General features: G+C 38.7%; 2 protein-coding genes across 11 annotated transcripts in view; one reads left to right on the top strand and one right to left on the bottom strand.

The window, feature by feature from the left end:
• The window catches only part of LOC1277446 (CD63 antigen), a 95,219-nt gene that overhangs the window by 38,717 nt on the left and 38,800 nt on the right, over positions 1 to 17,702 (top strand). Inside the window, exons 1-2 of one of the 10 annotated variants that reach the window (XM_061661841.1) lie at positions 12,772 to 12,863; positions 12,945 to 13,093. The exons of 8 other annotated variants lie outside the window; for them this stretch is intronic. The gene's annotated coding sequence lies outside the window, so the exon portion shown is untranslated. Of the gene's footprint in view, positions 1 to 12,771; positions 12,864 to 12,944; positions 13,094 to 13,560; positions 13,700 to 17,702 lie in introns of those variants that run through there. One more of the 10 variants, XM_061661848.1, reaches the window with a different exon arrangement.
• On the bottom strand, positions 13,392 to 15,833 carry LOC3291736 (uncharacterized). The gene is made up of 2 exons (XM_554917.2): positions 15,173 to 15,833; positions 13,392 to 15,096 (listed from the first exon to the last, which is right to left on the bottom strand). Exons 1-2 carry the CDS (start codon positions 15,694 to 15,696, stop codon positions 13,392 to 13,394), a joined length of 2,229 nt encoding a protein of 742 aa, XP_554917.2. The 5' UTR covers positions 15,697 to 15,833.

Genomic DNA, 17,702 nt, shown 5'->3' on the forward strand with positions numbered 1-17,702 from the left:
TACGCGTACGTTTGTGGGCGTCCGTTCTGTTTTCCATGGAAAGTTTCTTATCGTGAGTCAAATGATTCGGAAAGTTAGTTATGGTGGAAGAAATCTGACATTTACGTTTGATTCCCAGCAGTTCGTTCCGTGCGGAACGATGCCCTTCCTAGAATTGCAATGATGAGGGTCACCGGCAAGCAGCATTCCTTTGCTGCCTTTAGAACTTTCTTATCGTGAACATTATTCAAAATACCTGTAAATCGCGATAAAAGACAGCCAAGTGACCCTTGCTCGCTTGCTTGCTTGCACGCTTATTCATCTCGCAAGTGTATCGATTCTGTTGCTATGACTTCAGACGCACTCTTGTATTTGTTTTTATTTGTCTTCAAAACATTCTGCGTGTAGGAGTTTTATTCATTCGAACGAATTTTAATATACTAAGATTTTTTTTTTGGTAGTAATGTGGCAGGATTTATTATTGGGCTTCCATCTCGTACGTAAGGGAATACATAACATTGCCGTTACCTAAGCTGTTTCCCGCTTTGCTGTCAATATTCATTTTCCAAATTCCACGGAATCAATTCAGTTCGTGTTGCGTTTCAGTGAGATATTAAAATAGATAGATTGGTACGCGCAGTTGGATTACAAAGAAGGGTATTTATGACTGATAGTCAATATAAAAAAAAATATAAAAAATTGAAATACAGTACGAAAAGTAATTTTGTTGTATGTTTTATGTAACTTTTTTCTGCAAAGAATTTCGTTGCATGATCATTTTTGGATCAATTTAAAACACCTGTTCGTGCCAAGTGCTGTCATTCAAATGATCAAAAGAGAGAAACGAAAGATTTTTATCAAATAAATGTGTGTGTGTAAATGAATTCAAATGGGCAAAACACATTGAGCACAAAAACAAACTGCCTTTTCAATATAATTGCATGAAACTGTTATTTGTACATCGTATTCACAAATTACCATTTAAATTATCGTCGTTCAATCGAATATTTCCCTCAAGTGTGGTTCATCAAAAGCATCCTAATTAATACGATGCAAAGTAGCAGCATTTCGGATTGGCGTGGCGAACTGTGGGAATTTGAATGCAAATGAAAATCGATGACAGAAAATGTCTCTTTCTGTATGAGTGAATCACAAATATATAATTAAGTTTTTATTTACAAAAAATAAACTAACTTATTCTAACATAACCTAAATCCTAACTCCTAACTATAAAAAAATAAGAAAAAAACCTATCTCGTCCTAGACGTCTGTACTGCTCGGGAGATAACGGAAAAAGAGAGTTATCAGATCGTCTCTCGATCGAATGTCACCGTCACAAAGCTGCCACTACAGCCACGCGTATCACCGTTATACCAGTACCAAGGTTAATAATGGTTATACCACATAATTCGTCACGGGGGGAAAAGACGGACGTCCCCGGACGTATTACTATGACCTAATACGATGAATCTTATTTTTATGTCGCTTTATGTGTCTCGAATTCTCAAAAGTTCTATCTGTTACATTGTTTACTGTTGTATTTCTTGCTCTAGGGTCTAATTTTTTTCTTATGTTAGGTTTTACATAAACTTCTTGACCTTCTCGAATCAAAGGTGGAGTTTCTTTTCTAATATTTCCTTTCATTTGGTTTTGCCTAGATCGTTCAATATTAGTTTTCGCATTCGCAAATATTTTTTCCGCTTGTTCGTGTATAGTTATGGGCCTCATTTCATTTGTTTGATTGAACAATATTTCGTTCGGCGTATACCCAGTAGCTGAGTGGACAGTTGCATTGTATAATGAAACTGCTATTGGTATAAGCGCTTCTGTGTCCATGTCCACGAATTTATGTTTGTTTGTATTATAAATTTCTATTATTGTTGAGTGCGTTTTTTCTACTTGGCCATTGCTCTCTGAAGATGATGCGTATGTCAGCGAGCAACCTAAATTGCATAAGAAATTTTTAAGTTGGATAGATCTGAACGTTGTTTCGTGATCGGTAATTATTTGCAATGGAATCCCAAAAGTACTAAAATATTTGGCTAACGCATTCTTTACGTCCACCAGGTTTTTTGTATCTATAGGAATCATTTGCGCGAATTTTGAGAACGAATCTGCTAATGAAAGGAAGCTTTTCGAGTTTATGGAAAATATATCCATATGAACACGCTCCATCGGTTTATCGGTGGCTGGCCTCGGTGAGATCTTGATGTTATACGGCTTTCGTTCGTATTTGTGCATGTTGCACACAGGGCATGCGTTGACAGCAGATTTGATTCGATCATGCATCTTTGGGAAAAAGTATGACCTCTTCATCTGATTTTCAATTTCGTGTATACCTCGGTGAGCTCTCTCGTGTTCTCTTGTTATTAGCTGGTTTTGCTCTTCAACGGATACCACATCTTTGACTTGGGAGTGTGTCATAACGATGTAACCGCTGCAGCTAAAATGATTTTTATAAGAGTTTTGTATTATTTGTATTAGGTTTTGTGAAGCAAGAATGGCCGTTTGTTTCCCGTTATGGAATTTACGTAATATGTCTGTTATCTTTGATTCATCGTAGTCGGTTCTACGTATAATGGTTCTTTTGTAATTTGGAAATGGTATTTCTATTAAATCTTCATGTTCAGCAGCTAATTCAAAAACTATTTGATTGCGGTAGTAATTTAATGGCCTTTCGCTAGATTTAATATAAAAGTCGTCTGACGTACTTCCTGAATGATTTGTAGCTAAAATTGTTGTATTGGTTGAATTAATTTCGTTAGTATTTTCAGTTTTTCTGCTAAGGGCATCTGCTACAACATTAGCTCTTCCCTCTTTGTATTCTACAGAATATTGATAGTTTTCTAATTCTAGTCTCCAATTTAAGATTCTATTATTTTTGATAGAGGTTTTAATAAACGTTAGAGGTTTATGATCAGTGAAAAGTTTGAACTCATTTCCATAAAGATAAGCTTTGTATTTGCGGATTGCCCAAATTATTGCTAGTGCCTCCTTTTCTATAGTAGAGTAATTAATTTCTGCCTTATTTAATGTCCTACTGGCAAAGGCAATGGGCCTTTCAACTTTGTTTTGTATTTGCGAAAGTACCGCACCAACAGCAAAATCACTTGCGTCGGTGGTAAGAACGAAAGGTAAATTGAAATCCGGATATGCTAGTATTTGGTCTGATGCTATTGTTTCTTTTAATTTAGAAAATGAATCGATATACTCCGGGTCATTGATATTAATAGTCTGATCTTTTTTTAAGTATTTAGTTAAATGCTTAGTAATTTTTGAATAATCTTTGATGAAACGACGATAATATCCTGATAATCCAAGAAATTGTCGGATTTGTTTTTCATTGGAAGGTATAGGCCAGTCCAATATTTTTTTCACTTTTTCGGGGTTTGGTCTTATACCATCAGGAGATATTATATGACCAAGAAATTCGGTCTCCCTTTTTAGGAATTCGCATTTGTCTAACTGTATTTTTAAATTAAATTGTGCCAATCTTCCGAGTACTGTTGAGACGTTTTTCAAGTGATCTTCTAAATTTGTTCCGACAATTACGATATCGTCCAAGTAAACATAACAGATTTTGCCAATAAGCTCAGCTAAAATGTTATTCATGGCACGTTGAAATGTAGCTGGCGCATTTTTCAGCCCAAATGGCATTCTAGTAAATTCAAAATGGCCATGGCTTGTCGAGAAAGCAGTTTTTTCTTGATGCTCAGGGTGCATCTCAATCTGGTGAAACCCAGATTTCAGATCTAATATCGTGAAGTATTGTGATTTACCTAAGCTATCAAGAATATCTTCAATTTCTGGCATTGGAAACTTATCGTTTATCGTTTTGTCATTTAATTTTCTGTAGTCTATGACAACCCGTACTTTCTTTTTCCCAGATGCATCCATTTTCTTTTGCACCACCCAAATTGGCGATGAATAAGGACTTGTCGAAGGTTGAATAATGCCAGAGTCGAGCATATCCCTGATTTGGGTTTCAACATCTTGCTTATAGACATGTGGGTAGCGGTATGTTTTAGTATAAACAGGCAAGTCATCGGTAGTGTTTATTTTATGTTTAATTATTGTAGTACTAGTTAGTTTTTCATTTAATTTCAAAAGGACGTTATGGTTTTTGATGACAGTTTCGAACAATTTCGATTTCTCGTAAAATGATAGATGATCTGTTCTTATTAATGTTTCGATTATTTTTTTAGCTGGAATGTCATTACAAGCCGATGGAATAGGTGTTAATGTTTCGAAATTATTTACAGTCAAGTTCAATTTAGGTATGTGGGGAGTTGTTTTACTGGTAGATAATACTTTAACGAAAGTTTTATTATCTATAGAAGAATATAACCCAGGTTCTATAATTATATTTTCTGATAAATTTTCAAAAGTTGGAACACACCAATCACCATTTTGATCGGTTTCAATTGATATTGTGTGGTGGTAAAATTTTTTTGAGGAAAATAATTTTTCGAACCAAATTTTTGTTTCGTTGATAACTACGACATTGTTTTTGAAATCTATGACGGTGTTTGTTTGACTCAAAAATTCAGTACCTATTATGCCGTCAAAAAAATCGTGAAATTCCATAATGTAATAAGTTTGTGCTGGTATGTTTGGGCCTAAAAGCTTACAAATAGCTTTTTCTTGAATAATTTTAGTACCAAAAATATTTTTAATACTCACTTGTTCTGTTTTAATTGTGTTTTTGATAATACCAGGTCTTATAATATTTTTATTTGCTCCTGTATCTATGAGCATACGGATTTGCCTGTTGGTTTTGCTGTCCTTCACTTTTATGTAAGGTAAAAAATTAGAACAGTATTTTATGTTATGCTGGTTGATGGCGAATCCAAGTGAAAATTTTGTTCACAATTTGCAGAGTTATCATCTTGTGAAGCAACCTCAAAATTATTAATCGTTCTTTTATTCAATGTGAGTCTGCTTCGCATTGAATTATCCACTTCCATAGGTTGTGGATAAGGTTCCCTATTGATGTTTTGATTTTGAGCAAAATGGCTTTTTTGAGTGGTAGCTGTTCTATTATTTTGAAAGAAACTATTTTTTTGTTGGTTGGGTGGTTTCTGGACCATGCAGTCTGCTGTTATTTCGTGTGATTTAAATTTACAAAGAAAAGCATAAGCCTCTTCAATGTCTTTGGGGCGGGCTGCCTGTATATGGCCAAAATACATTCCTTTCAATCCTGAGATAAAAGCAGCTAATCCATCTTCGTCAATAAATTGATTAATTACAGCCCAGTTATCTTTATAAGCTTGGGTCTGCTTAGCAATAGTTTTAATGCATTGAATTATTTCTTTTGTTTTTTGGTAGTACTTATGTATTGTCATTCCGTCGACCATTTTGTTTTGCCACAATTTACATTTATAAGTCGACAATTCCTGCCGATCCCCAAATGCATCAAAAAGAATTTCTTTTAATGATTCAAAATCGTTGATACTTCCGGCTAAACAAAGAATATCCCTAGCTTTACCTTCGATTTTATTTATTACTGCCGTTAAGTACATCTTAAAAACCTCACCAGTAACCCTACCATTGAAAAGGTTAAGTGTTTCTTCTGTAGTGGTGAGCCATGTGGATAATTGTTTGCGATTCCCGTCAAATGATGGCAATGATTTTATAGGGTCGGGGATGCGAAAAAAACTGGCTACATCGATAGATGGTTGGCTTTGCTGGATTGTCAAAACTGCAATTTTTTCTTGCAAATCTGCTATCGTTTGGTTCATAATTTTAAGCTGCTCTGTTGGTTCCATTTCTATAGTGTTAATATTGAGTTGGTCTAAATTAGGAAGTGAACTGTCTTGTAAAGGTATATTCGAATATTCTCCGGATAATTCCGAATCTGAACTCTCCTCTGAAGCCGATAGATTTTTGAACAAAACGCTAAGCTCGATTCGAGGCTTTACGTTAGCTGAACTGTTCACATGCATGCGTGTCGATACAATTGTTATAAGCAGCGGCAACCGATGCCTCGTGCTCTTGCTATTCGCACAATACACACAACGCACACTACTAACAATAAGTTCACTCGCGGACAACACGAGGACGATTCTTCTTCGATAATCTGTTGACCTATCTGGTAGTATCAATACAGATAGTTTACGACGATAAATAAAAAATCGATCGCAAACTCACATGGACACAAATACACTGTAGTTATTTCAAGCCTATCTGGTAGTGCTTGAAACTAACCGAATACACATTCACTATGAAAAGATGAAACGTACTCACGTGCTTTGGATATAAAAAAAAATCCGATGGTCCGGTACCAGGTGTGTGCCGGGGGGCCCTCAAATCGAACAGCGGATGTAATCCTATAGCTGTTGATGCTGAATGCGGGAACCACTTACGTAACGAGGATTAATTCGTTATTTGCCACTATTTTTGCACTCTGGATTGTCTACAGCGCCAATTAAGTTTTTATTTACAAAAAATAAACTAACTTATTCTAACATAACCTAAATCCTAACTCCTAACTATAAAAAAATAAGAAAAAAACCTATCTCGTCCTAGACGTCTGTACTGCTCGGGAGATAACGGAAAAAGAGAGTTATCAGATCGTCTCTCGATCGAATGTCACCGTCACAAAGCTGCCACTACAGCCACGCGTATCACCGTTATACCAGTACCAAGGTTAATAATGGTTATACCACATAATTATATATCCCTTAATTAGCTACGTTTTCCCGTTCAGCTGTGTGTCGCACAGTTCGAAGAAGAAGAGACAGCTTGTTTGATGGATGCAAGTGACGAATTTTGTTATAATTAATTGAACTTTATGTATGAAACATTAATGCGGTGTGTAATAAAAATTAGATCGTGTAAAGTCAATAAATTTCGTGTGCAATTAATTTTCAAAGCATGCGCAAGTACTAACGAGATTGATTTATATAAATGTATTTAACATATTTAAGAAAAAAGGTTATAAATTATAATTTTTAAAATGTTATATTTGTGTGCCGTTTCATTAAGCTTTTAGTTACATTTTTACGTCTTTTGAGCTTTAATATTTTACGCTCTGTTCCGATAAACTGAAGCTCTTGTGTTTGAAGCTTAAATAAGTAAATAAATATCACCTGGTGTTGAAATTAGAAATGTAGAAAACTTACAAGAATTTTCACAACTCCTGACACTACAAATTTCGACCCCAAATCGGCTCCGAAATCATGCCTAATTCGCTTTTCTCTCTTAAGATTCTGGGGTGTATAGGCGAGGAGAGTGTTTTATTAGAGTGTGTTTAAACAAACCAGTCGATCGTTCAAAACACTCTGGTCTGTGAAAGCTGGTGTTCTGGGAAAACGGATTTAACACGGCCCTGCTGCCGTTTGCTTAAGCAGCTTCGCTCCTGTTGAATGTACGGTCGTAAGCAAAGCTGCTATCAGCATTAAAGTACGCCTTTGTGGTCACCGTCGCAACCGACACTAATATGGTAGTAAGGGCTTTCTGTATGTATGTACGCCATCATAAACGGGGCCTAGCTCTGGGTATGCTCATAAACGCACCAAGTATGAGATTGGCGAATTTTTCATCTCGGGTTTGTGGGTGGTTTCGGCAGTGCGCTCGGTTGAGTGAACATGATTTAATCCACAGCGTAATCTTGGGTTTATTGGTCAGACATGTGGTATGTGGCTGTGTTGTTGCTTACCTCTCGTAGGTGTATAACTTTATACGATCAATCTCAACACATGTCATGTAGTCTCTAATAGACTCAGCAGTGATTTTGCTTTGGTTAATCAGTTTAAACAACATTCACACATTCTTTTTACACTGTTCATGCCTTCCAACTGTAATTATAATATTACTGTTGGAAAGGAAATATCCGTTTTGTTATCCTTAAATAATGAATTATTGAAAACTTGTGTAGTATCGCTGATTTGTGCCAATTCAGATACATCAGAATCCCCTAAAAGAATACATTAGAATAAAATCAATTATAATTTAACGAAGAATTTCAGTAACAAAAAATCAAAATAATTACATACGCTAATTTGCATTAATATAGTTTTTTGTGAGTGTTTTCAATCAGTATTTTCCAATTACCTTTCCCTTTTCGCTTTGAATCCAACTCTAGGTGGCTAAGAATGGAAATTAACCAAAAGAATCCTTATCCACATAGTGAAGGAAATCAAATCACCGCGGGGACAACCTGGGGACAAGAAAGTTTTATTCGTCCTAGGGAAAAACTCAAACACACAACTTTTATTTCATTCGGAATGGTCGTAGCAGTAGTGCAGTGGTACCACCATCTGGTTCTACACTGGCGGGCATCGGGGTTTGTGATTTAATTAAGAGTTCTCGGCCCCCGGGATGAGGTTGAACATTTTTCCAGATGGGGCTCCCCAGAGTGGTGAATCTTTTACCATTCGTCTTCCAAACGGTCAGGCGATGATTATGATGGACACTTGTGGACGTTGATGCCGTCCTCTCAAAATTTGTGTGTGTGAGGTAAAGAAACAGACAGAGCGGAACAGGGAGAGATCTCAGCGTGTAACGTGGTGGAAAAATGTGTAACTCACATTTGTTAACGCAGGTTCATCAGAAATAAACCCTTCAGTGTTAAGAGGGTTTTAACTTAGAATCCTTTCAAAAAAATACTGCTTACAGAAGAGTATATATGTAGTTGTAATTATCAAACTAAAACAGTAAAAATGCTTTCGTTAAAATTCCACAATATTACTTCCTTACAACTCTGTTGGTGACTTCAGGGGTTAATTTAATATTTTCCTATAACGCTCGTTTCATCTTCATCATGCTTCCTGTTTTCCCGAGGATACAACCTCCTGGATTCCGAATTGGAAGACGGATGAATTGATACACGACGCTCATTTATTTTATCAACCCAAATCCAGCTACTCTGCCAGAGTCTTAGAGGAAGAAGAACATAGAAAAAAAAAACAAAGGAAGGAGAAGGCTCAGTTACTACTTTTTTCTCTCTCTCTCTCTAAACCTCCAAACTGGATACACGAATGAGGTTCCAAAAGCAACCACAATGGGTAGAAAAAGCGTGGGATCGATAAGTCCATCACTGTTGATATAGAATCCCATCAATTTTATGAACCATTGCTTTTTCGGCGAATGAACCAACAACACAGGAAGGAACGACGGAAGACGACAACGCGCTGTTGTGCTCTGTGGGTCGTGTGTGTCCATGTTCCAATCATCATGAAACTCGCCGGGCAAAAATCGATAGCTTATCAAACCACCGAACCGCTTTTCCGCTAGCGGTGTGAAATGGTTCACACCATAACTTATTGGTGTGATTATAGTTGGGATCAAACAAACTGGTGTATACTACCACACCGCTTCACACACTCTCTGATCTGTTCTAATTTAATCCCTCTGAATGAGTTCGTCCCCTGTCAGTTTGCATTAGTACCGATTTGGTGGAAAATTCAGACAAGGACTTGTGATGTTTGGCGGTCAGCACATAATTTGTAATGCCTCGGGAACGCCTGGGATTAGCAGAACTAAGATCAATAAACTGTGAATTCATTACACAAAACTCTCTTCAACTTGATCACCTCAAAGGATCGCTATTTGTGCGTCAGGAATGGATACACTTTTCCAGCTGTTGCTGTGTAAATCTACACATTTTTCCTTCTCGCTTTGAACCGCTGTCTCTGCCCCCCAACAGGGTCACTGAAGCGAGAGCAGGGCTACAGTTAAGTTAATATTGACCGTCCGTGTCCAAAAAAGCTCTGGGAAATTCCCAATCCAGCAACAGAAGCAACAGCAAACGCAACAGCAATAGTAATTTATTAATCTTTCCCACAGGGCTTCCCGCCGCCGGCCGGTGGTGTGTACCATATGGTGAGGCGAATTTGGATGTTGAAATGTAAACTGCGTTCGTACTGGTTCGCCCGGCGCGAAACATTGTGACCGATGGTTTCGCTTTTTTTGTATCCTTTCCTCCCTGAACGCGATGTCGGTGGACGGTGAATGAACGAAATACATTAATTAATTATTTTGTGCTGACATTACACGGTGTGACACATGATGCAAGAATTTTGCTGCGTACCTTTGGGGGCTATATTAATCCATTTGTGAATTTAAGGGCTTGCAGTCCTTTTTGCAATGATATGAACAATCGAATTTTTTTGTAGGACTATTATGTCTCATGAATGTTTTATTGATTTTAAAATTTGTACATTTTTATTCGAATATCTTATGTTTTATCTTAGATATAACTTATTTTTAAATTAGAGAGAAGGAAGGTAGTGTAATACCTTACTTTATTAAATCAAAAAAGAATTGTATTTTTGTGACTTTTGATCTATATCAAACTCTTAACATGTATAATACTTTAGTCTAGTACCATATAGTATAATACTCTTAAATTATACGAAACTCTCGAGCTAAAATACCCAATCTGTTTGAAAATATTTTATTTCCGAGTTGGTACGACCCATTCTGGTGTCTAACTCATTTCTTTTGAACACCCATGCTGTGACGTATGGAAAGCAAATTGATAAATGAAAAAGCAAACAAATCATCAAACTAGAAATAAACACACAAAAAAAAACAAAAAAAAACACATTAAAAAAATAAATAAAAACTGTGTAATCCTTTTTCCAGCTCTAACTTCTTTCCTCTTAGTTGTAACTTGTTACACATAGATAATTCGTGAAAACTATATTTTGAACATAAATTGATGTTTCTTCTTCTTCTTCTTCTTCTTCTTCTTCTTCTTCTTCTTTTTCTTCTTATTCTTCTTCTTCTTTTTCTTCTTATTCTTCTTCTTCTTTTTCTTCTTCTTCTTCTTCTTCTTCTTCTTCTTTTTCTGCTTTTTCTTCTTCTTCTCTTCTTCTTCTTCTTCTTTTTCTGCTTTTTCTTCTTCTTATTCTTCTTCTTCTTCTTCTTCTTCTTCTTCTTTTTCTTCTTCTTCTTTTTCTTCTTCTTCTTTTTCTTCTTCTTATTCTTCTTCTTTTTTTTCTTCTTGTTCTTCCTTTTCCTCTTCTTATTCTTCTTCTTCTGTTTCCTCTTCTTCTTCTTCTTCTTCTTCTTCTTCTTCTTCTTCTACTTCTTCTTCTTCTCCTCTTCTTCTTCTTATTCTTCTTCTTTGGCGCAACAGCCGTTGTCGGTCATAGCCTGCCTGCACCAGTAGTGGGGCTTGGCTTTCAGTGACATATGGTTTACCCATAGCGGGGTATAGTCGCCCCCTACGTATGACAGGCATGTTGTTATAAGTCATACTAGTTGACGACTGTACCACGAGACTGCTAAGGCTTGAGTTATGAAATAATATTTTCCATCAATGTTTAATTTATTTGGTTCAGAAAGTATTTGCATTTCGTATTTCTATGTTGGAATTTATTTCTTTTTGTGTAACTTAGGCGGCGCTCTGGGACCAATCGAACGAGACAAACAAACACGACTCTGTTCGATAGGTGCTCTGTCAGCTGTTCGATGTCTTATAGACCTGTCATGATGCACTGCAATACGCCTTTCTTTTCGTTTCGAAAATGAAGCATTTTCATAGTTTAAATGAATATCCACCTACAGGGGGAAGATTCAACTCATAATTTACTAGTTATCCACATCCATAATAACATAGAAATCATTCAAATTTAATATTGAAAAATGTAAACAAACGTCCATGCCAAAACACCTACAGTGCATACACATGGATTATGTACAGGCGGTCCCCGAGATACACGGTACCTCTTATACGCGGATTCGGAGATACGCGGTTTTCTAAATTTGACAGTTCTTTGAGCAAATTGTACTGATTTGACACATCAATTGTATATTGCCAAATAATTTCCATTTCGATCGAATGTTAAAAACTATTTCAAAAAGTTTAAAACTGTTATATATAAAAGCAGAGCGAAAGGAAAATGTGATATGCGGAGCAAAGTAAATACACGTGCGTTCGGTTCAGTTAACAAAAGCAAAGAGAAATATATTCTGTCAGATTGACATATTGGTGTATGGTGTCATTTGTTGTGCAGGGTTCTTCGGTGTACAACTACGTCGTTCTATGTTTGTCCGTTAACAATATACAGTCAGAATCATATCAAATAACTCATAAAGTGACTAAAACCGCCCCCTACTTGCAAAATTACACGAAAATTAGTGAAATTTTAGCTGGAAATCACGAGATTCGACTTACGCGGAAATTCGAGATACGCGGTATTTTGCGGCCGTTTTCGGTCCCCATTAACCGTGTATCTCGGGGACCGCCTGTACACACAATAGTTTAATACGTTTCAATCCTTTATATTTGATGTTATAATTGATTGAAAAGTTTAACAATAATTATTGATAGCTATTTTAAATATTTTGCACGCAATTTTAAGAAGAAAAAGAGACAAACTACGTAAACAAACTTAAAAATGTCCCGAATTGAATTCTATCTACTGTAGCTGTCCCAATTGACATTTTCGAGCACGAATAATCGGGAATTCGAGCAAATTCCCTTAAACTGGAGCCTTAAACTTCCCTTAAACTGCACCACTTTAAGGGAATTTAGAAAAAGGCCTTTAAAATCAACTGTGATGCGGCTTTTTCGTTGTTTTCTTCTAGATTCGCTCGAAAATGATGTTTCCTTTCGTTATAGTTGGTCAGGTAGCCATTTTATACTTAAATAATATTGATTTTTTAGAAAATAACGTCACACAAAATAAGCTTTTGTTTTTCATCAAAAATCTAAGCTATGTGTGTAAAATGAGCTCGACGGCATCGTCAATCGATAGAAGCAAGTCTAATTTTCGAACTCACCAAATTTTAGCGCTTTCAACACACTTGATCACACACAAATCCACAATTTCAGGCGTATCGAGTACTAATCGAGCAGATATGGGAAAACAATTTCGAGCAAATGTCACTTGGGTGTGAAGCGTTTGACAGCCAAGGTACTCACAGCACAGGTGGGTATCGAACATCACAGACAGAATCAACTGACATGTTCGACTCGACGTTTGTCTTGTTTGTTTGTTTGTGTCTGACAGTGCACCTCCATATGATTATATGGGTTTGTTCGTGTCGGATGTCGTGTTCGATTGCTGCTAGAGCGCCGCCTTACAAACACTGAATTACTCAACTCTGAATGATTCGCGTCGTAGATCTGTTGATATTTCCAATTAGAAACATTCCGTAGGTTTGTATTAATTTATTTTCTTTATTTCTAAATAAGAAATAGTCTGTCTGCTTCCTTCCCGTTTACCAAGTATTGAGGATAAACAAAGTTAATGTGAATCACAAAACTCAAGATGAAAATAAAATAAAAACTTTAATGTGCCATATAATTTGATCCTTGCACAGAATTTAGATTCGTTCCCAATATACAATTTGGAGTAACCCCCGGCTTTTCACCCAAGATGCGCTTCGCGATAAAACAATCCCTGCAGTAATTGGAAAATGCAAAACCCGATCACATTCACCGACGTTCCTTTCTATCAGGGTGTAATGTTTTCCATTCCAACGTTGGCTGCTTCCAATCGAAGTCGTTCGAGCAGTTCCTGCTGGCGCTTCGTTTCTAGCGCGTTCCGCTGAAACAGCTTCAAGTAATCCGCCAGATAGCCGATGGGATCATCCGGTTTGGTCCGGGTGAGAGCGGCCAGCCCTTTCCGCAGCACAACTCCGACCGTTTGCTGAATGTAGGCCACATCGATCGCAACACGTTCCCGCAGTTCTTGCATCGATTGGGACGCCGGCGGATATTCTTCGCACTGCAATAGTGATGACTGCAAACTGGCCGATGGTGGTAAGGTTCGGTGAAACAGAGACATAAACTCACTGTCCGATGCGTCCGACGAGGGGCTACCGATGGGCGTTTGGTAAACTCGCGTGAAATTCTCGTCGAGATAGTAGGTGCCTTTAGCGTCGGTAAATTGCTGCCGTTGGTAAATCTTTTGCCCGAATTTATCCACATAGAAAGTGCCGTGCTCGTCGGATTGTAGTGCGATGGCGGACGCAACCTTCACCCATTCACCGTCCGGTCCGAGCTGGTATTCGGATGCAGTTGAATCACGCTTGTAAATTCGCACGCCCGCCTCGTTTATGTAGTAACGGCCATGTTCGTCGGTGAAGTACTCGGTGCGATCCTTGGCCCGATCGAGCATGGTGAAGTTTTCGCTAAACTCAGCCCGCTGCTGCTGAATCTGTGCCTCGATCAGCGCTATCTGGGACGGTGTGGTAGCGAGCAGCTTCTGCCTTTCCAGCTCTGCCAGTTTATCGTTTTGCTTCTGAGCTACCTCGCCGCGAAAGGCTTCCACATCGTTGGCGAGACTTTTGGACTGGCGTTTCAGTTCGTCGCAGCGAGCTTCCAGCAGGTTAATGTTGCTCGTGTGCGATTGACGCAGCAGTAGCTGCTGTGCATCACACTCTGCCAGCAGCCGTTGTCTCTCCTCCGGACTTAAGGAGGGATCGTTGAGAATGTCTAGCCGTCGTTGTTCGAGCTGCTGCGCTTCCTGCTGGAACCGCACCTTGCGCTCCGATATTTCCCGCTCGATTTGCTCGATCAAGTGCTCCAGCCGAACGATCTCGTGCAAACCGTCCTGCAGCAGGGCACGCCGTTCGTCCAGCTGCTTCTGGATTGCTTCCCGCTGCTCGATTAGCTGCGTTACGCGGCCCTCAATTTCCTGCCGGTCCAGCTCGAGCAGATCGATCGTGCGCAGCTGCTCCTGCAGTTCGAGTCCACGCGTTTCGCGCTTTTCGATCGCGATGTTACGCTGCACCGTGAGGCTGTCGGCCGACGTGAACAGCTTCTGGCGCAGCGAGGCAAGCTCTTCCTCGTTCACCTGCGCTTCGTCCAGCGAGCGGCGAATCTCCTGCTGCAGCTTGGCATGCAGCGCACGAACACTGTCCTCGCTTTCCATCGCTTCGAGCAGCTCGCGGAAGTGAACGAGCGCAATTATTAGCAGGGAACTGACGGCAAACCGTAAGCGAACGCAGCTCAGCTCGATCGTGTGATCGATGTTGGATGTTGAAAGCGAGTGGATACCGTTTTGATGGTTGTTGCGCACAATGGCGTGCAGGAAATCGGTACCTTTGAGCAAAGACTCAACCTCTCGCAGTAGATAAATATCGCCCAAACTCCAAATGACGTCGATAATACTCGCTCGAAAGTTTTTATGCCTTCGAGTCAGCTGTGCAAGGGCTCTGAAACGATGAGAATATAGGTTCAGGATCGTTTGGTCAAACGCACAAAACTGTTACTCATTGAATGCTTACTAACGTCTCAAGCCGTTCCGTGAAGCCACTCTGCTGCCGCTCCGATGCGTCCCCCTTGCGTGTCTCGTTGTAGTTCGCAATGCGCTGCAAGCAGCCCCTGCTGGAACGCCGCAGTAGCCTTACCTTTAGCTCGAGCAGGGAAATAATATCCTCCGTTTCGCTGCCGCTGGAATGTCGACCAACTGCGGCGTTGCTGCAATATGCCCGCTGCAGGGCACGCTCAATCTCGTCAAATATTTCGCAAAGGCGCAAAAACTCGACGTCCACCAGCAGGACAGTGGCGAGCCGGCGCAGCTGTAGGTTCTGGAGCGCAATGTCACGTAGCACGCTGTCGACCTCGTCTGCTGCTGGTGGATAGGAGGATTCTTCGCTCATTTTCTGTTGCCGTTGCCGGGCTGCCAGCACACATTGCTCGCAGCATGCTGTGGGGTGTGAGCACCAGTGCGTGCGGTGGTGTAGCCTGTGGTTCCTAGGATGCGAGGGCGAGAGTGCAAATGAAGCGGCGCCTCGTGCTGTGTGCGACATCATAAATCTGTCGCTTTTTGGCGGGCTTTTGGCCGGTAATTAATGGCAAACGCTCTTACTGGCGACCCGACAGTAGCGTCTAATATTGTTTCCCATGGATCGTTTCCCAGGGTATGGCAAGAATGTAGACACTTACATCATTCATTGCGAGGGGAAGGTACCAAGGTGTTGGATGTAAAGGAATTTAATATCAGTTGAGGGATAAATGTGTTCAATGACATGGAGACCTTTTTGAATGTTCCTCTGGGTGTGACTTCTACTGAAGATGTTATAGGACTTTTGAGACTTATACATTATTCGGCTTAAACTAATTCTAGAATCAGTTTTTTACTTTGATCTTGATATCCTCATCTTGATATATTGTGAGCTTTGAGATCAAAAGATCCAACACAATTTATCAGTCCACCTAACCTCTAAAAATGTCGTGTAGTGTTATGCCTTATGCAATGTAATGCTCAAGTTACAATTCCATCGCTAAAGATCTTCTTTTATGAAGCGTAGCTGTATAGCTGTACCCTCAAAGCATATTATTAGGATCTTTGTCTTTGGATTTTGTTGAATTATTTTCCCTTAAAATTTTCCCTAAAAATCACATTAAAATAAATAAAAAAAACGACTCTAGTTCTGAAGTTTTTTGTCAGTTCTCTTCAACTTTTTCACTCACTACGATGATATCTATGGGAATGTGGGGCAGAATGCACATGTGAAGTAGTTCAATCGATGTTATTTTTAACTTACCTCTTATTTCCGCTTATCACTTCTTTTTCAACACAAAATGGATTTTTTTTCTTTTTCTTTTCTTCGATTAAATTGTTCTGCATAACCCAATGCAAAATCGACAAACCCTAATGTTTGCAGCTGTGCCTTTTAACTTTATTGAGTGGCAAAATACAACACAATTGCCTCATTGAGCACCATTTGTCAAAAGATGTTGGCCATTTTGCCTAGTAAGCATTTCTATTTGTTTGGATATTTTATTAAAAAGGATATAACATCTTTCCTGTTTTCTTCAAGCTCGTATTGAAATAAAACATCTTTAAACATATATCATTTACTAAACATGTACATTTCCAAGTGGTATAAATAAATCTACAATCATGTTGTTCTTTTATAATCGGCTGTAACACATAGATAGTCCAATTAATATGTTTTGAGTATTAAAGTTGATCTTACCTGTTTAATAATGCTTAAATAAAGCGTGTGCCCGTTTTGCTCCGTGCTTTGTTACTCAAATGCGTTGTTATTACACGGTTTTACAAGACATTCGGCAATGTGTGCTGCATATTTTGTCGCTCACGAAACATAGTTTGACTCCTAGTACGTACTTGGTCTCGGTCGTATTGGTCCAATGTTAATTTTATCCCTTCCAATTTTACTTTCGACAGCCCTATGGAGCCGCTGGTTTTCCTATGTTTTCTGCATTATTTTACACATTTTTACACATTTTATGCTCAAAACCGGAAAGAAGAATATTTAAGCTTTAAAATGATGGGTCGTTTGACCCATAACTCGATTTATTCATTGAGTAATTAGCATTTGAAAATACACTCCAAAATTATTTACGTTTCGTTTGGTTTGGATTTGACAGATGGCGTATCAATATCTTGTTACGACTTGGACAACTTTAATCCACAAAAAGAGGAAGGGAGCATGATATGAAATCGTTCAGAAATAGACGAGAGATACTATGGGATTACAAATATCAAAAAGATCAATCTTCAATGGAAAAAATGGCTCCTTCAATGGAAAAAAGTCCCTCAAACATGTTGTGGTCGCGGACTTTCCGCGGAGTAATTTCCTAAAGAGATGTTTTAGACTGATGTTCTGTAAGAGAAATCAATGGGATATGTTAAAATGCTATAAACCTCTTCATTTTCCTACGTTTTCTATAGGTGTCCATCTTACCCTTCATAGTGTCCGTCTTACCCGAACATTTCAAAACTGCACAAACAAAATGTTTTTATTTCATGAAAAAACATCAAAAGCGATAAAAAATTAAAAGTTTCTTC

Source organism: Anopheles gambiae, chromosome 3, assembly GCF_943734735.2.
Source record: "Anopheles gambiae chromosome 3, idAnoGambNW_F1_1, whole genome shotgun sequence".
NCBI classification, from domain to species: Eukaryota; Metazoa; Arthropoda; class Insecta; order Diptera; family Culicidae; genus Anopheles; species Anopheles gambiae.

Bases quoted from the DNA above. Each gene is read 5' to 3' on its own strand.
- LOC3291736 (XM_554917.2), bottom strand. From the start codon at position 15,696: ATGATGTCGCACACAGCACGAGGCGCCGCTTCATTTGCACTCTCGCCC. The intron at 15,097-15,172 runs GTTAGTAAGCAT...TCATCGTTTCAG, and splicing joins TTCACGGAACGGCTTGAGAC to AGCCCTTGCACAGCTGACTC.